This window comes from Canis aureus, chromosome 29 (genome assembly GCF_053574225.1).
Source record: "Canis aureus isolate CA01 chromosome 29, VMU_Caureus_v.1.0, whole genome shotgun sequence".
Lineage (NCBI taxonomy): Eukaryota > Metazoa > Chordata > Mammalia > Carnivora > Canidae > Canis > Canis aureus.
Window position 1 is genome coordinate 12,525,255 of NC_135639.1, and position 20,088 is coordinate 12,545,342.

At 38.2% G+C, this 20,088-nt stretch overlaps 2 protein-coding genes and 1 long non-coding RNA gene across 7 annotated transcripts in view; 2 read left to right on the forward strand and 1 right to left on the reverse strand.

Moving 5' to 3' along the window:
- The window catches only part of LOC144301038 (uncharacterized), a 103,444-nt gene extending 90,855 nt beyond the window's left edge, over positions 1-12,589 (forward strand). The window contains exon 7 of the transcript XR_013367763.1: positions 12,450-12,589. The gene's annotated coding sequence lies outside the window, so the exon portion shown is untranslated. The remainder of the gene's footprint in view (positions 1-12,449) is intronic.
- The window catches only part of LOC144301039 (uncharacterized), a 39,942-nt gene extending 25,452 nt beyond the window's left edge, over positions 1-14,490 (reverse strand). Inside the window, exons 1-2 of one of the 2 annotated variants that reach the window (XR_013367767.1) lie at positions 12,207-14,490; positions 5,683-5,758 (exon numbers count right to left, since the gene is read on the reverse strand). This is a non-coding gene — a long non-coding RNA (uncharacterized LOC144301039). Of the gene's footprint in view, positions 1-5,682; positions 5,759-7,978; positions 8,218-12,206 lie in introns of those variants that run through there. The other variant, XR_013367768.1, reaches the window with a different exon arrangement.
- The window catches only part of FAM204A (family with sequence similarity 204 member A), a 35,070-nt gene continuing 27,447 nt past the window's right edge, over positions 12,466-20,088 (forward strand). The window contains exons 1-4 of one of the 4 annotated variants that reach the window (XM_077877469.1): positions 12,466-12,589; positions 19,091-19,332; positions 19,846-19,933; positions 20,058-20,088. In XM_077877469.1, coding sequence (XP_077733595.1) covers positions 19,099-19,332; positions 19,846-19,933; positions 20,058-20,088 — 353 coding nt within the window. In that variant the 5' untranslated portion in view covers positions 12,466-12,589; positions 19,091-19,098. Of the gene's footprint in view, positions 12,590-14,158; positions 14,317-14,835; positions 14,949-19,090; positions 19,333-19,845; positions 19,934-20,057 lie in introns of those variants that run through there. The other 3 variants (XR_013367760.1, XM_077877467.1, XM_077877468.1) reach the window with 3 other exon arrangements.

Genomic DNA, 20,088 nt, shown 5'->3' on the forward strand with positions numbered 1-20,088 from the left:
GCACAGTTTTCTAAATACTGCCTCTTATAGTCTCTTAACTAAATATGATGGCAGCTTGTTTGCACTTAAGTAGTAAGAGTTTCTAGGTTTATGAACCATAAATACCATCTCCTTTATATGAATATTTTCCCACTATCCAAAACAAACAACAGCAACAAACCCACAATAGTATTATTTGGGGAAAACATTCCAATGAAGTGCTAGGGAGGTGCTAGTGAGTAGGTGGTTACCATAAAGAAAGCTTGAATATGTGGGAAAGTATGAGGTATATGTTAGTAAGACTTCAATGAACAGAAAAGTAGAAAAAAGAAAATATAGAAAATCTGTTTGAAGCAAAATTGTGGACAAAGTTCCTTGAGTTTCTTTTTATTTAAAAAATTAGAACACTTTGGAGTCCAATGGTCGCTTCTAAGTAGCTGACATGGCTTGCTAAAGCTACTACCCAGCAAAGGCTTGCTACTTTTTCTGGAAGGGAATTCCTGCCTTTTGTAACTTAGTATGCAAGTTGTTCCCTGCCTCTCAGATTGCATTCCTCAATCAAAGGGATACCAAAACTGCTTTGCTCAAAGGAAAATCAATTTTAATTTTATATGACTAATTTTCACAAAACTATAGATAATAGCAGTACAAGGATAAGAATATAAAAGTAGCGACAGAATCAAGACAAAACAATTAAAAGGAACACAGAGAGGGCTCCCCTCTTGAGCATCTAGTCTAAGTGAAAAGAAGAAAAAATTCTAGGATGAAACGGACCAGTTTATGACTGCTTGCTTTCACATAAAAAATCTAAAAAACTCCAAGTCTTTTCACTCTACCAATTTCCACATACATAAGAATAATATTGGGACAATAAATAAATAAATAAATAAATAAATAAATAAATAATTTTTAAAAATCCTATTGGGAGGAGAATTAGAAAACTTTAAAAATTATTTTTTCTCTTGGCATCTTTAAAGCACCATTGCCATTTATGATTATATTATAATATATCAGATAATTGCCTTTATATCAGCAACAAAGAACCCAAAGCATATACCATACTGAAGTAATGATGGTCATCTACAACCTAGTTCTGGATGCTTTCCTTACACTCCCTGAGTTTTACTTCTTTCTTGTGTAAAATCTGTTGCCAAATCCTGGATGTTTGTAACCTCTTTTTCATATTTTTCTTGAAAGAGAAAGCATGGTTTTTGTTTTCAGGTTCAGTGCTACTGCAAGCACTTGTCACCCAGGTCATTGTTCAGCCTGGTCACCGGCTTCCCGGTGACAGCCTACATACCTCCATCAGCCGCCTTTAAAGCCCACCATGGTTTGATCTTTAGTCAACTTTTCTGTGTTTTTTTTTCTGATGATGAAACAGGTTCAGGTTTAAGAATTTTAAGACATTTAAGATTAAGAAGTTTAAAACATTGAACATAGTTGCGTGTATCTTTGTGCAAAGTCTAATGTCTTACTTTTAAACCAAGTTACTCTTCCCTAAGCTAACCTAAATTTCCCTAATGTGAATTTCTCTATCAGATACACTTATTAAATTCCTTATACCCTCCTAAGACCAGCATATAGCCTTCCTTTACCAAGAAAGTCTCCTGCCATACCTATCTGATTGTATTATCTCCTACTAATTGCAATCATAACACTTTGTTCTAATCTCAAGGTAGCACTTACCATTGTCTGCTTCATATTGAGGTTATTTACATCTATCTCCCCACTAGCTTTTGGGTTCTTGGATAGCAGGGAGCATGTCTTCTCTGTCTTATGTAAGTATCTTTCCCTTTCATCCTAAAACAGGATTTCTCACAGTGCTTTGCATCTAATAGATATTAAATCAGTATTGGATGGATTAAATTAAAACTCCATTTTAAAATAGAATAAAGTGGGTTTCTGTGTTTTTGAAAGAAATTTCAGTGTTTTCTTTCAGTCCCAATGACAATTTTTATGAAAAGATAGCAATTATTAACTAAACATTCCTATATATAAGAATTTTTCTCAATAAAAACATATTTTGTATACATTCTGAATGTACTCCATATAGGTAAGGAAAAATCTATGCTATGTTTACTCATTATTCATCATTTAAATATTTACCAGGAGTTCAGTATATGGTACTGGAGGGCACACAACATTTTGAGGTGGTGCCAAGCAAAAAGCGTCAGTCCTTGATCTTAAAGACTATGACCTAAAATGAATAAACTCTAACAACAACAATAGTAAAATTCTATGAGAAACACAAGGATGTTTAAGAACATATGCACCTATAGGAATTAGAAATGCTTCCAATTCCAGCCATGGCCAAGTAAGCTCTGTCTGACTAATCTTTCCACTGATAATAACTTGAGACTCTGGAAGAGGTAAGATAATTTCTTGAAGGCACTAGAGAGTGAATGAAAGCAGTCAGATACTAGTGAGGTTGGTTACCTGGAAGAAAAAGATTTCAGGAGAAGTTTAAGTTTGTTTTACAGCTGTTATCCTGAGAGAAGGCCATAGTCAGATCTGTGTAGGAAGTTTAGATATTGAACAGAAGTCTGGTCTTACTGGGTCAATCACAGTTACTAGGAAGTAAAAGGGAATCTTGAAAAGAAGTGAAATATAGAGGGTAAGCCTAAATTCTACACATAAACTATGCTGTAGTCTCTGGATGACCCTTGAACTCTGCAAGTGAAGGGCAGACTCCAAGCAGCCCAGCTAACCTAAAATCAGTGAGCTTATATTTGGGCTTCCGCCTACCATGGGGAGATGGAGCTTGTACTCTGGGCTCAGCCATTGAACTGCTTATTTGTTTTTTTTTGTTTGTTAGTTTGTTTTGAAGGGGTTCTTTGGAGGCACATAATATAGCCTAGAGTTTCCACAATATATCATACACAATTTCCAGGATGCAATCCAAAATTCTTATATAAATAAATAGGAAAACATGAGCCATTTAAAGAGAAAAGAAAATCAGTGGAAATCAATCTTGAAATGACCCATGTTTGAATAAAGGAATAAGGATTTTAAAATAGTTATGCTGAAGGATTAAAAGGAAAATATAGTGAATAAAAACATGGGAAGCATCAGTCAAGAGATCTAAACTATAAAAAAGAACTAAATAAAAATTTTGGAAGAGAAAAATAAAATACATAAAATAAAAAAATTTGTTATATGGCTTATCAACATCATGGATATGTCTTAAAAGAGAACCAGACAACCTGAAGATATACCATTATAAATGATATAATCTGAAAAACAGAGACAAAGATTGTAATAAATGTTCAAAGCCTCAGGTTCCTATAGACCAATAACAAAATGAGGAGTAGAATGAGAGAATGTATGAGAAAAGACTATTTGAAGAAATAATGGCTGTAAACTCTCCAAATTTGGTTAAAGATGCAGATTTTCTAGTTTAAGAAGTTCATCCAGCTCCAAGCAAAATATGCAAATATAAACTGCACATCTAGAAACATTACAGCCAAACTGTTGCAAACCAGATAAAGAGACAATCTTGGGGCACCTGGGTGGCTCAGTGCTTGAGCGTCTGCCTTTGGCTCAGGTTGTGATCCCAGGATCCTGGGATCCAGTTGCACATCAGGTTCCCCGCAGGGAGCCTGCATCTTCCTCTGCCTATGTCTCTGCCTTTCTCTCTGTGTCTCTCATGAATAAATAAATAAAATCTTTTTTTTTTCTTAAAGAGACAATCTTTCAGGCAGCTGAGAAAAGTGACATATTTCATACTGGAGAACAGTAGTTTGATAGACCTCTAACCTCTCATCAGAAACAACAGAAGCTAAAAGCAGGGGAACAATATTTTTTAAAATAATGAAAGAAAAAATCTAGAAAAAATATCCTTTAAAAATGAAAATGAATTCTACTTCTACCTAGCATGTAGGAAGCTAGAAAGAGCATTGCTTATACTATAAAAATGAAAAGTGCTCAGGAGACTAAGTTTTCAAAGCAAACAAGTAGCTGGAGATCCAAGAAATGACAGAGCCCATTTGGGAGAGGTAAGCGCTGGCACACTTGAATAAGGAACAGAGAAAAGCACAGAAGTAAGAAACAAAGGAAATGTGGAACAAATAGAACATAATTACAATGATAGTAGATTTAAATCTGACCATGTGAATAATTGCATTAAATGTAAATACTCCAATTACAATGAAAAGACAGAGATTGATAGGATAAAGAAAGACCCACATATATATTGTCTACAAGAAACATACTTTAAATGTGACTGTATCAATGTGTTTAAGGATAAAATAATGGTAATGATGCCATGAAGATATGACTAACAAAAACCTAGAGTGACTATATAAATATCAAACAAAGTAGACTTCATAATGAAGAATTTTGCCAAGAACAAAGAGAGCTGTTATATATAATGACAAAGAGCTCAAGATGCCTGGGTGGCTCAGTGGTTGCGTGTCTGCCTTCAGCTCAGGGCTCTGCCTCGCTCTCTGTGTCTCTTAGAATAAACAAATAAAATCTTTCTTTCTTTCTTTCTTTCTTTCTTTCTTTCTTTCTTTTTTTTTTAAGAAACAGTACCATGTACAATATTAAAAAAAACATGAAATATTTGGGCAAAATCAGAAATATGTGCATAACTTATAGGTTGAAAATCACAAAATATTCATGAGAGAAATTAAAACTTAAATCAATCAGGAGTTAAATTACTCATGGATTCGAAGACTTGGTAATGTTAGGATGTCATGTCAGCTTTCTCCAAATTGATCTATAGATTCAATGCATTCCTGACCCAAACCTCAGCAGTATATAAATTTTTAATAAAAGTTGAAAAGTTCCAAAAGTTCTATGAAAAAGCAAACAACTAGAATAGCCAAAATAATTTTTGGGGAAAAAAAGAATATGGTAGGAAGACTCACATTACCCAATCTCAAAATGCACTATAAAGCCAGTTATTAAGAGAGTGTGTTATTAGAGAAAGTATATACACATAGACAAATGGGACAGAATTGAGAGTCCAGAACACAGATGTACATAAATGTGGTCAATTTGATTTTCAGAAAAGGTGCAAAAGGCAATTCAGTGGATGAAGTACTTTCAACAAATTACCCCCAAATCAATCTCCATTTATATTTTGGACCATATACATAGTTAACTTAAAATGGATCACAGATCTAAAATCTAAAACTGTAAAAGTGTTTAGAATAAAACAGAGGAAAAATATCTTTATTACTTTGGGGAAGGCAAGTATTTCTTAGACATAACACAAAAAGCACACACCATGAAAGAAAATATCAATAAAATGCACTATATTAAACCTGAAAACTTTTGTTCTTTAGAAGAAAACTTTTGTTCCATACATTGCTGATGGCAATGAACAGTGGTACAAACCACTTGGGTAAACAACTGGCAACTTCTTATATAATTAAACTTAATCTTACCCTACAACTCAGCAATCCCACTCCTTGGTATTGACTTATGAAAAATGAAATCCTTTGTTCACACAAGAACCTATATGTGAGAGTTTTTAGCATCTTTGTTTATAATTCGTAATTGCTAAGGTTGGAAAAGAATCCAAATATCCTTCATCTGCTCAATGAATAAACAAACTATGTTATAGCTATACAGTGGAACACTACTCAACAATAAGAAGGAACAAAGTGCTGATATATTCAAAATGTTCACATTCATAATGGTACATGAAATAGGCTAGACTCAAAAGACTATACACTATTTTATTTACTTACTTACATGACCTCATTCTGGAAAAGGCAAAACTATGAGGACAGAAAACATCTCAATGGTTTCCAGGACTGAAGGTGGTTTCCTGCAAAGAAGCATAAGGGAACTTGAAGTGATTGCAATATTCTGTATATCGATTGTGGCAGTGGTTATGTGATTATATGCATTTTATATAATCTCACAGATTGTGCATTATAAGAAGTGAATATTTCTGTATGTGAATTCTACCTCAATGAACCTGACTTAAAAAAAATAAAAATAATGGATGGGGCTCCTGGGTGGTCCAGTCAATTAAGGGTCCAGCTCTTGGTTTCAGCTCAACTTTGATCTCAGAGTCATGAGATAGAACCCCAAGTAGGGCTCCACATTCAGTGGGGAGTCTGCTTGAGATTCCCCCTGCCCTCTCCCACAGTCCCTCGCCCTGAGTGTACTCTCTCTCTCTCTCTCCTCTCTCTCAAATAAATAAATCTAAAAAAAAAAAAAAAAAAGAATGGAGGTGAAATAAAGATATTTTCAGATACAAGAATACTAAGGAAATCCAGCGCCAGCAAAAGTACACTTTGTAAGACATATTAAAGGAAATTCTTTAGAATAAAGGTAAATGAAAGCAGATTAAATTCAGGACCATAGGATGAGATAAAGAACATTGGAAATAATAAATATGTGGGTGAATGCAAAAGATTATTTTTTTGCTCTTCATTCTTTTACTTTTTTATTTTATTTTTTAAAGATTTTATTATTTGACAGAGAGAGAGCAAGCATGAGCATGGAGAGCAGCAGAGGGAGAAGGAGAAGCAGGGAGCCCAATGCAAGACTTAATCCCAGGACCCTGGTATCATGACTTGAGCCAAAGACAGACACCTAACCAGTGAGCCACCCAGGCACCCCTGCTCTTTATTCTTTTAAAAAATATATATGGTTTAAAGCAAAACAAAACACTGTCTTGTGAGATTTACAATATGTGTAGATTTAATGTATGTGACAGCATTGAAGATGTATCAAGAACAGTAAATGGCCTGTACAGTTTCAAGGTTTCTCCATTTTACACGAACTGTTAAAATATTAGCCTTAGGTAATCTGTGAAATGTTAAGGATGGATACTGTAATTCGTATAGTGACCACTAAAATATAAGACAAAAAAATAAACATAAAAAGCCAGTATATAAATGAAAGTGATATTCTAGAAAGGGTGTAGGAAGTGAGCTGGGGAAAGGGAAGACATTGCTCTAGGGATGGGCAAGCCTGAGAGGTAGTAGGACAAGGCCTGTGGCTGAGTACCAGATTTGGTTTAATCAACTAAGAATGTGTTGATTCTCAACACATTCTTAGGATATCATCATATCCTTGAGACCACAGAATCAACTAAGAATGTGTTGATTCTCAACACATTCAAGGATATCATCATATCCTTGAGACCACAGAATGGAATGTGCTTTTCTTAACTGGAATGAAATAGGTAAACTTAGCCAAAGTTTAAAAATAGAAAGCACTTTGGGTCACCTGGGTGGCTCAGTTGGTTAAGCATCTGCCTTTGGCTTGGGTCATGATCTCGGGAGCCAAGTACCGAGTCCTGCATCAGACTCATTGCTCAGTGGGGAGCCTGCTTCTCCATCTGCCTGCCACTCCCCTGTTTGTGCTTTCTCTCTCTGACAAGTTTTTTCAAATCTTTAAAAAAAGAATGTATATCTTTCTTTAAAAAGAAAGGAAGAAAGAAAAAGAAAAGAAAAGAAAGAAAAGAAAAGAAAAGAAAAGAAAAGAAAAGAAAAAAAAAAGAAAAGAAAAGCTGTTCAAAACAATTTCCAAGATAGGACCTTGCAAGGGTAAGATTGTATGGAGGCAGATCACTAAGGATGTCCTCAGTTTAGCAAATACATAGTTTTGAGTATTTATTTCCAAAGAATTATAGGAAACTCAGAATCATTATTTCATTGGAGACACTACCCTAAATGCTAATTATATTCCCAGGTCTTAGAAGATAAGACCACATTGCAATAAAATCAAACAAAATAATTAAATAATAATATCAAATAATCCAAATGGCTCTCCCTTACTCTGATTGGTGGAAACTTTGGAAGACATCCTAAAGAGTTCTTTTGGACACGTTCAGGTGAGATGCAAATTCTTTAGTTATTTCACTTTAAACTTACAGCTTTCTTTTTCTTTGCAAGCACAACGTCATCTTGCGCTTGGCAGTTGGGATTAGTATGGTGGGTAGAGGTGTTTAATAGGTCACAGAAAAGTAGATGGAGAACAAGACACCAAAGTTACTACACTGAAACTAGAAAGAGGTTTCTAGGTGGCACACCTGTATCTGCAAGGAGGAGATTAGTTGACATGGAATTTCCATACTCTGACCTGTAAGAATCAAAGGAGAAGCAGAGATCACTTTCTACATTCTCTCTGTACCAAAAGGAAAATGTGTCAGGTCACTCTGGAAGCAGACCACTAGGAAGCCCTCTACATGACCAGTACTCTCCTGTAACAGCTTTGTTATTCTTTTTCTTTTTTTAATTTATTATTTTTAGAGTTATTCTTTAGAGTAAATTGAGGATGTGGTGCTGAAGGTGGGAAGGAGGTGAAGTGGCATACAATAGGTTGTTTGTGGGGGGTACTTGAAAGACAAATTAAAAATGTTTTATGATAGTTCATAGTTCATAGCAAAGGAGATATGTCTGAAGGGTGGGTTGAATTTATAAAATTGTGTGCAGAATATGAATTGGTGGAAAGCAGGGGACAAAAATGAGGTCAAAGGAATACAAGCAAGAACAAATGAATGAATGAGAAAAATATTAGGCTCGATGCTCAGTTTGCCCCCATCCTGTATGACCATTGTCTTTGTCCAGATGCTGATCACTTATTCTATTATGGCCTCTGAGCTGTGTGCCTTTCATGTTGGCTCAACTACCTCCAAATTCATCCTTCCTATTCACAGGAGTGTTACTTTAATTTCCCTGGAGAATCTGCATCATCATATCCTTGGTTAGAATTCTCTATTTCCTTCACTGTTTTAAAGCATAACTTGTCTGTTTGCCTGACAGGCTCCCATAGTCTGACTCAACCTGGTTTTATGTCTTACTTAAACCACAGCATTCTTTTTTTTTTAATTTTTATTTATTTATTTATGATAGTCACAGAGAAAGAGAGAGAGAGAGAGAGAGGCAGAGACACAGGCAGAGGGAGAAGCAGGCTCCATGCACCGGGAGCCCGATGTGGGATTTGATCCCGGGTCTCCAGGATTGTGCCCTGGGCCAAAGGCAGGCGCTAAACTGCTGCGCCACCCAGGGATCCCCAAACCACAGCATTCTTGTATCTCTGCATTGATTCACATAATTCTCCTATGTCATCTTCCCCGTTTCTCTTTATTCCGTGCACTGACATCTTCGCTTCTGTCATCCATCCTCCCTCTCCACAAGCATTTACTGAGCACTTACTACTTGAAAAGGACCGAGCCTTCAAAGGGGCTCACAATCTATCCAAGTGACCTAAGACAACTAATTGTATCTTAATGGAATAAAGCCCTTGTTGTGCTATGTATCAGGTATGAAGACATAGAGAAGAAAAGCATGAACTGCACAAGTCAGGAAAGGTTTACTTAGGAGGTAATATTTGATCTTGGTTTTGAAGGTTGAAAAGATGTTCCACATGTATAAAAGAGAAAGGGTGGCACCTGGGTAGTGCAATTTGTTAAGTGTCCAACACGTGGTTTGGGTTCAGGGCATGATCTAAGGGTCATGAGATGGAGCCTCACATCAGGCTCTGTGCTAAGCAGAGAGCCTGCTTAAGACTCTCTCCCTCTCCCTCTGTCCCTCCCCACCATGGTGTCTCTCTCTCTCTTTCTCAAACAAATATGTAGATCTTTAAAAGAGTAAGCTATCCCACTGAGAGGAAATAGCATATGCTGAATCCCATCTAGCTTACGTTTCCATACTACAGGACTTCTATAGTTTCTGCTTACACTATGCACCTCACAATTTTAGTACTCATGGTGTACAATGTATAATTTATATTCACATGAGATGTCTCAGGCTACAAACTTCTTGACAAGCCAGTTCATATACTTCATTTGTATTCTCCTTGAACCTTAGCAAAGTGCTATCATTGGGCACATAGTAAGGACCACAAAGATGTTGACAGATTAATCTGGTAATGTGTCAACATTTATGTACTCCTTATATTTTTTTTGTGAGTGTGTGTGTGTGTGTGTGTGTGTCAGAGAACTTTATTTAGGACACTAACGTTTGGACTTCGTGTAGTTTTCACCAGTAATGAACCATTGTTCTTTTGATTTTTAAAAGACTTATTTTTTTAGAGCGGTTTTAGGTTCACAGCAAAATTGAGGGAAGGTACAGAGATTCTTCCCCATATTCATTGTCCCCACACATATGCATAGCCTCCCCCATGATTTATATCCCCCACTGAGTGGTACATTTGTTGCCAGTGATAAGCCTGTGTTGATGTATCATCATCACCCAAAGTCCATACCTTACATTACAGTTCACTCTTGGTGTTGTATATTCCGTGAGTTTAAACAAATGTATAGTGACATTTATCTATTGTTTTGGCATCATGTAGCATATTTTCATTGCCCTAAAAATCCTTCTGCTGCCTGTTCAGTCTTCCTAACCTCCAACACACACACACACACACACACACACACACACACACACACAATTCTTAGTTTTTATGTGTAAGGCAAGGAAACTAATATTTATTGACTACTGACTACATGCTAGGTTCTGTGTTAAAAGCTTCACACATGTTCCTTTATTTAGAGATATTAATCAGGCAGTGGGCTGTTTTAGGAGATGAAGGTATTGGGAAAAGGGAGCCTAATATAGACTTCAATGTAGCAAACCAGGAATGATAGAAGGGGATGCCTCTAATGGAATTTGATCATTCACTGTGTACTAAAGGGGATGGAAAGAGAAGACACATTTTGCTGCTGAAGCCTCTCTTTTCATCAGCTCCCACCAAGTACACATCCCACCCAGTAGCAGTGATGTCTATACTTTGTTGACTATACCAAGCTGGGTTTCATTAGGAACCTTAAAAGGGGCAGTGTGTGTTAATGAAAAGAGCATGATCTTCAGAGTCCAGTGAAACTTCCCACCCCAGTGTTCCGTGTTACTAGCTGTGTCACCTTAGGCAAGTTTCTTAAACCCTAAGACCTTAGTTTCCTTGCCTGTAAAATGGATACAACAGTACATATCTCGTGAAATCATATGTTATCAGTTGCAAAATACTTAGCATACAGAAATGCTCTAAAAGCCTTCCTTTTCTGCCCTCCCATTCTTCTTATGTACAACCTATTGGAACTGAAGAAGTTGAAAATACCAGACATGACCAATAAATAAAGAGTGTATTTCTTTGTCAACATCCTTTATTACAGAAATTTTGTTTCCTCGAATGTCAATTCTTGCTGATGTCATAGTGTTAGCTGTTCAATGTATTCTTGGAAAGCTAGCACTATTTATAGATGCTTCAGTTTGCAAATTTAGAAAGCAAATCCAGGTGGAGAAATGGTCACATATTTCCTAAAATTCAGAACTCCCTTGTTTCTATTCTTTTGTATAAGTCACTAGACTACTTTTCTTTCAGTGCAGAACATTAAGCATTTTGTACAGACGGAAATTAACTATTCTCTTTCTCAGTCTCAGCAAGAAGGACGTTTATTATATATTCAACAAAGTCACATTCAGTTTTCCAAACTGAGAAATATTTAAGGGACTTCATTATATTTGGGGAAATTTTCATCAATCAGAGATTTTACAGCTACCAAAAAAAAAACCCTCCACAATTAATCTTTTATAACATGAGTGTGACTTGTAATCTCCACACTAAGGAAAAAAATCACTAAATATAGGGGAAAACTCTTCATAAACCGTAATATTTCTTGGCAAAGAAAAACTGCTTTATGATTTTTAAGATATGTTTGAGAATTTAAATGAAACTTACATGTTTGAAATTAGTTGCAGATGCAACACAATTCAAACCCAATTCACTAGCTGCATCACATTCACTGTGATTTAGTAAAAGGTATTCAATAATTCTATGTTTCATAGAAATCTCACAAATACAAGTATTTCATTCACAAAATGCATGGTTTGGCAGGTTTCCAGGGCAGGAATTTGCTGGAAGAGAGGTAAATTTATTGATTAAAATAAATCAAATGACTGACATTTCCCCCCAGAAAACTGGCAAAACAATGATATTCAGAGACTGGAAGTCTTACAACCGGACCCAGAAGAAAAGTCTGAGCTATTTACATTTATTATAGGAATCCAATAATATGATAAGCATATCAGACATTTGAGAATACTCAAATATTAAACTTTACTTATTTTGGGAGTAGGACTTTCCAAAACCTTTAATATGAAATTTAGTGTTGGTAGGTCTTTGAAGTCGTTGTAATTATATTTCTCCTGTATCCTTCGTACATTTATATGTACTGAGTAATGAGTACTCTGATGGAATATATGCAGAAACAGTTCTTAAACAGGTCAGCATCACTTCCCACCGACCCTGTGTCTTACCTGTGTTCTCTCTCTCTATTCTGGTCATACTTCCACCAACAGTATTTGTTATGAACCAAATGTTTAGGTACCCACAGACTGCTGTGTTTAAACTCTAACAACCCCCACTGTGGCCACATTTGGACATGGGGCCTCTAGGGAATTAATGAAGGTTAAGTGAGGTCATAAAGGTGGGGTCCTGATCCTCTAGGATTAGTGTCCTTATAAGAAGAAGCCCCAGATAGCTTTCTCCCATGCACACAGGTTCTTTTTCTACAAACACAAAAGGAAGAGATCCTGTGAGCACACCGCAAGAAGGCTGCTGTCTACAAGCCAAGAGAAAACACTCCCGGATGAAACTACATGCCAGCATCTTGATATTAGACTTCTCAACCTTTAGGATGGTATGAACTTAACTTCTGTTGTTTAAGCCACCCAGTGCGTGGTATTTTGTTATGATAGCATGAGCAGACTAAGACAGTAACTAAGAGGCCCAAATGCAACAGCCATAGCGGCACTTTTATACACATCCTTTCTTTAACTGCCTAACTTGTTAAAGATTTGGATTGGGGGACCCCTGGGTGGCTCGGTGGTTGGGCGTCTGCCTTCCGCCCAGGGTGTGATCCTGGAGTCCCAAGATAGATTCCCACATTGGGCTGCCTGCATGGAGCCTTTTTCTCTCTCTGCCTGTATCTCTGCCTCTCTCTCTCTGTATCTCTCATGAATAAATAAAATCTTTAAAAAAAAAAAAAGATTTGGATTGGGGAAAAATCCTATTGAGAAGCTGGACACAATTGGCCAAGAGAGTTTCACACAGATCCTGAAATCACTCAGACCTGCTTTTTTTTTTTTTTTTCAAGATTTATTTATCCATGAGAGACACACAGAGAGAGAGAGGCAGAAACACAGGCAGAGGGAGAAGCAGGCTCCATGCAGGGAGCCTGATGTGGGACTCGATCCCAGGACTTCAGGATCACCTGAGCCAAAGGCTGATGCTCAACCACTGAGCCACCCAGGTGCCCTCAGACCTGTTTCTATTCTAGAACCTGAGAATGTCAGCATGAAGGACTTGAGTGACCCAAGGTTGTCAATTCAGGTTCTATTATGATTCTGTGCTTACAGAAAACTACTCCATAAACCTGGCATATCCTTCTGGGACACACTGAGGGTGAGGTAATGAATAGTTACCTAGTAAGCTTAAACATCTGTTTACACTAAATCATGATATATTAGAGTGCAATGCAAAACTCTTTCACATTTTTAGAGTATAGCTAAGACAAAATCACTGTGGTCTAGGCATTATGTTAAGGACTTTATGTGTATTTTATCATCCTCACGAACTGGAAAATAGTATACTTAAAAAAATAGGAAAGTATTTTTAGTCTTATCATTATTACAGAGCACGATTTCAGAAAATAGAAGCATTTCTAAAAATAGCCTGCTCTCTCATCACTATCACATTATCCTGCTTTATATTCTTCATAGCACTTTTTTTTTTCTAGTTTCTTTTTCCTTACTTATTTTCTATGCTCCCCCAAGTCCTGCCCGGGGGCCTGAACCAGTGGCAGTCACAGAAAAGGGGTTCGATGAGCTTTTTAGACAAGGCCCCACATCTGGTCAGTGCAGCAGCTGGTTAGCACCAGGAGAGCAGGAGTCCGGGCTGTTTCTGGCAGGGTGCCTGGTCAATAATTATGTACAGGAGGAAGAAAAAGGAAGGGAGGGAGGAGGGAAAAGGATGAATGAATGGAAATGTTCCCAGAAGAGCCTGGAGAGCATCTACATCGAACTTCCCCTCCTTGGGGGAAATGAACTCAGGTCAAGGGCTAAGCCAGCACTTTCCTCATCCTCAACAGCAGCGAGCAGCAGGGAATGGGGGGTGGGGTGGGTGGGGGGAAACCAAAGCCTTTAAAAAGGTCCAGAAGAAAAGGGAGGAAACGGTGAAGGAAAAGAAGCAGAAAGAAACGAATCCGCCGCTGCAGACACATCCGAAAGCGGAGCGAAGCGCGGCCGGTTGCCATGACGACCCGAGGCCAGAACGGCCGCAGCCCATTGGCTGAGAAGCCGGAGCCAATGGGGAGGCGCGGTGTTGGCTGGGTCTTAAGATGGCTGCCGGGCGGCCGGCTCCCGACGGGTGAGTACGGCTGATGGGGAGGCCGCTTTCCGGCCGCTCCGAGTCTCCGACCTGACGGGTCCGGGAGGGCCGGGTGCGGGGAGCGAGGGGGCGAGTGTGGGCGGCCTCGCAGCCTCACGGGCGAGCCAGCGAAGCCCCCCCGGCTGGGCTCACGGGAGCGTCGGTGAGGCTGCCCCCCCCCCCTCCGCCCTCTTTGCTGGGAAGGGACGTCTCAGCGTCTTCCCGAGCCTGTTGCGGGGAGAGGGGCTCGCCGTCCCGGCCTGGCCAGAGTGAGACGGCGAGGAGGCTCCAGGGCGGGGGGGAAGCAGGCTCGTGTGGACGGCTGCGGTCGCTGGGACGGGCCGCGGGCCCGACGTCCCGCCCTGACTGTGCGGCGCTTGGTGGTGGGGCCGGGCCGGGCCGGGCGTGTCCCGCTCGGGCTCCGGGACGGGCAGCCCCGCAGGAAGTACTGTCACGGCGGCATCCGACCTAAAATGAGCCTCGAGGTGTTCCCGGTCAACTGTAAGTCTCTCCGCGCAGGGTCTTTCCAGGCCTTGACCGAACACGTACTTGCATCGCATCGAAACCTGTGCACACGTACAAAATCCTGCCGAACGGGTCCGGAGAATCGGACGGCGGAACTTAAACTGGAGGTCAGGCCTCTGATTCAGTCTCGTAGTTTTTACCTTTTTTTTTTTTTTTTTTTGAGAAAAAGAGAACACACTTCATGAACAGGACATGGACGCGAATGTTGATGATAACGTGCTTCGTCAAAAGTGAAGTAGTTCCAAGTCACGGAGACTGATTGTTGTGTAAATCATTTCACAGGATTGCCGGGCGGTGGTTTATAAGATTATTATGCAAGTTAGAATTAAATTCACATCAGACCAAACTCAGGTTTCTGTGATGATTCTAGTCGAAGGCGAAAGTATGGGAAATAAGACCGCTTCGTATAGTGAAAGTGGAATTGGAATTGTGGAATATCAGAGACAGGAGACTAAATGACTCAGGTTGGGTTTGGTTATAAGCAGTGGCCTTGATCTTCCAGAAAATGGTGACGTTATTACCCAAACCTCTGAATGTGGTTTTTATGTATACGTTTTCGTATAGCATCTTAACATGACTTTCGGCTTTTTAGAAAGTAAAAAAAAAAAAAAAAAAAAAAAAGATTAAGCAGATTTTAACAAAATTACAAGCTAGAGTCATTTCAGATCCACCCTCAAATCTTTGTCACCAAGAATATATTGCTACTTAAATTGCATCCTCTAAAAGTTTCTAAGTCGAAGCCCATAGAGTTCTGTTTTTGTAAAATAAGCAGATCACAGTCACAGTGCGTTAGGCAAGTCCGTTCCCTCTCCTGTAAAAGGGCTGTAGATAGTAATTTCTAGTGGAAGAGTTATGGGGATTCATGGTAAAAGAATTTCTGTTACATGGTTTGTGACATTGTTTATATGCCATATATAGCATTGACTTGCTTTGTTTTTCTTTCTGGTTCTTTTTTTTTTTTCTGTATAACAGGGGTCTCCTTTGCTTTCTTTAGAGCATCTTTCAGGTGTTTGGTCTGACATGTAGTCTTACTGAAAACTAGAAATCTTGGCTGTGGTGGCAGGATTGAGGAGAGAAGCCTTATCCACTGGGGTATTGGGGTTTAATCAGTATTGCATCTGACTGGTATATCACATCCCTTGAGAATGGCTGAGTAATTTTCAGATTTAAAGGGTAATTTGGGATGATTTGCTTTAGAATAAAGGCACGGGGTGAGAGACATTTCAGAGAATTAGACAGTCATCCTTAATAGCAGCCAAAACAGGAGTGAGCGCCAGGCCTAACCTAGTACCATAGTTGGTACCATGGTACGACTGGAAATGTATGCGTGACATATACATACTGTGAATTCAAAGACAGTGTTTTCAAACGTGAGCCCAAAGCAAGTCATAAAGCAGCCACTTGATATTGGCTGATTTACAGTTGAGTTGCTGCTCACGTGGGCAGCTCCACTTTGCAGGCTCCCCCAGTGAGTTATCTTTGTTTATCAGTGGCCATGGAGTTGTCCCTGTGTGTGTGTGTGTTTGTATTTAGAATCACAGGAGAATGGCACATCACTTTAAAGATGTTCGGGAATTGAGTTCAGAAATGTGTTGTCTGAATTTTGCCTTATTTTATGGATTTGGATCTACTTTCTAAAATTTATTTTAATTTTTCTTTTTCCCATGTGCACCCACAAGAAATTATTCTACCAGCCAATGTCATACTGAACAGCTAAATGTCACAGCAACGAGAGCTAAAAATAGATGATTTGGGGAAGGTCTAGAATGTGATTAAAAAGATGCTTGAAAAAAATAGTAAAAAAATAAAAAGATGCTTGAGAGGTGATGGAGAAAGGCAACTCCAGGGCAACCGAGAGTGCTCCCCAGGGTGAAGCACATTTGAGTGGCCAGAGCATAGACACACTCTATAGGGGTATTGAAGCAGTGCTCTAGCAGGAGAACTGTGCCCATCAGAGAGGTGCATGCTTTTCATTAGCAGTCACAATTGAAGTCTGGGTGGAGAGCTATTTGGCTGCTGCTGGACAGAGACGCTTGCCATGTGTGTAGAATGTTGGCTTTATGAAGTTAGATATTTTTGCCTGTCCCCATGTCTTAAAAGAGTGCCTGGCACACAGTGGCCATGCGCAAGATGTTATGGACAGGGAAAAGAAACCATGGTTTAAAACAGAACCCCCACTTTGCTAAGGAAGCTGAATCTGAAATCTGTTGGTGTTCTTAAGTTCTGAAATAGAAAATGAGCCTAAAGGTATATTATATGCCAGTGGCAAAGTCATGTTGGAGCTTATAATCATTCCCACTCTATCTACTCCTCAGAACAGTAGAAATATTTTTATTGATGGCATAGTGTCTGTTTTCAGTATTGACATATTTCACATGATATCTTTTGTGCTAACAGAGTATCTAAAGATTATCCATTCCAACTATTAAAATCCTCAGGCCAGGCTTAGGGATGGATCCATGTTTTATGGGGCTTGGAGCTTATATAATTTTGGGTCTCTTCTTTAAGAAAAGGAATGCAGATTCTAAATATAAAATTAGGTATGATGCTTTGGAAAGACCTGTGCAAAAGAGGAGCCTTGACACTTAGACTCCGTTATCTTTCTGCTTCTGGGTTTATTGTTCCATTTAGAAAACCAGACACCAATGTTTTTTATATAAACTTGTGTTAAACTGTGGACATCAGAGAAGTAAATGATTGCCATCAATTGCTAAGTGAATGCACCTCAACCTTAGAAACTTCAAAACTACCTTGTGAATGCTGCCACCCATAATAGAAATTATAAAAATATAATACATTGCCAAAGAAATACTAATAGCAAAAAAGCTCAGCATTGATCAAGTCCCTAGAACCTCCTAAATATTGTGGCATTTTCATAGCTTAGCTTGTTTAATTCTCAGAATAACCCTGTATGCAATATAATTATCCTTGTATTACAGTGGGAAACACTGAGGGTCAGAGGTGGTAAAAATGATTTCCTCATAGAGCTAATATATGGTGGGGTCAGGATTACAGGAGCAGTTAGATGTCAGAGCCCTTCTCAAAAAGCCAAAAGAGTATTTTGTTGAGGTTGTTTCAGAAGGCGGAAACAACTCAGCCTTCTAACAACTGAGGAGGCTGGACCCAAACCACCAGAAATAAGATCTGATTATGTGGACCTGGGAGCCTTCCTTAAAGGTTATCAGGAATCCATTATTCAGATTAGTGCAAAATCCCGTGATGCCTTTGTCTCAGAGACAATGGTGGTAGTTTCCTCATTAGGTTAATCACAATAGGAGGCAGAAAACTCAGCAAAAAAGATGTCCATCCTTGTTTTTTATTCCTTCAGGTTGGGTAGTACATCATGAGCAGTACAATCAACTTCTCTTTTTAGGCATCTTTTGAATGAAGTGGTTTTGCCTCAATATGTATACTAGGAGATTACTAGTGAAAGTATACTCAGTTATTATCATTTTAGCAAATGATTATAACTCCAGTTTTTAAAAATCATTTTTTGATAAACTTAACAATAGTTAATATTCTCTCTACCAATGCGCCATATAGCTAATGATAAATATTATCCTGAACTTCAACCTTAGCTTCCTAAACGCAGTATTGTTACTCAAAAAGGCTGTATTCTTTTGTTAAATTGTCAAGATTAACATTTAATACTCCATTATTTTAGCCAACAGTGTAAAATTTTAAACTAGGACATTCTTTTTACCACCAAGCTTTCCTCAAACCACTTGCACAGCCTAGACATTTTCCGTTGAATAATTGTTTTTCTACTCCTTTGACAATAAGTCCCCTGAAAGTTCAATTAAATACCAGTGAAACATGACTTCATTTATTTTCTTTTTTGATTGTGATAGCTTGAAATACAGTATTATAAATCTTAAATTGTGTGAAGTATATATTGTTAGGCCCTTAACATTCTTGAACAATGACTGCTTTTACTGAATTTATTTATTTTTAAACAAAATTATCCATTTATTAGAGAATCCAGGTCCTATTTTCTTTAAGTCATTCATCTGTAGGTGCCTCTTGTAGCAGACTTGCTTAAACTACTTTGTACTCTTAAAAAAAAAAAAATGTATACAAACAAAGATGTTAATTCTTTTAATATGGAAGGTAAATCTCATTTTAGCTTAAAAGAAAAAAGTCTACATGGGCTCTTCCCATACTATTGGGATAATTGCTAGACTCCTGGGGTTTTAAATTTCTTTCCATGTCCATTTTGTAGGTCTAAATTCATCTTTTTTCCTTTTAGAAGAAAGGATGTGGAGTGGGTTGCTACCTCCTGGCCTAAACGAAAGTGATATTGAATTGAATTCTGAAGATGAAACCCCATTAGAGAACTCTGGACTTAACCTACAGGAAGATAAAGAAGATGGGGCCATTACAAAAACAGAGGTCTCCGATTTCCCAACAGATGGACCAAAACCTGGAGCAGAGGCTAATGTCAATGCATATGAAGAGTGCCCTTCTGGAATTGCCTTAAATATGTGGCATGTAAGTTTTCTCTTGTGTGTCTTATTAAAGCCTGTGCATGTGTGTCGGTGCATGCTCCAGTGTGTTTCTCTGCCATGGTCAGAATGCCTGTGTTCTTGGGAGGTAATAGGTAGGGAATATTGACTCAGAATACTCTGGGTGTGTGGTCAACCCATTGGGCACTCAGACGCTAACTTTCATTTTTGTGTTTTTTATAAAAAGGAAGAAAAACATTTAGTAGGATTAGCTACTTTGCCCAACATGTTACACAAGTTCCTATATTAATTTGATCTCTTTGTCATCCGTATGAGTCATTGAATTTTACTGTCAGATAATCAGATTGACTTATGTCAAGATAAATGAAGATAAAAACTCAGGTTGGGGGAGAGTCTTAGAGAATAGAGTATCTCCAGAAGAAAACTACTTTTGTTTATAAATGCTAGAGTATATTTTTATTAGTTTGTAATTTTTTGAACATATGCTTTGCTTCAAAATTTACTTACTACTTTTTTTTTTTTTTTTACATTTATATAGAAATTTCAAGAATTGCATAAAAAACATTCTGAACAGAAAACCTCAACTTCAGGATTCAGAAGGAAAAAAAGAAAACGCTCCAGGAAAGGTGTTTTGTTTTAATTCAAGTTAATTGTCAATAGTGCTAATGTTAAATTGTGACTAATTTTAATAAGCATGAATTTTGAAATAAACAAATACTCAGGTATTGACACTTTGTGAATTCCTTTCAGGTAAATTGAAGAATGAGGAAGAGTCTCATAG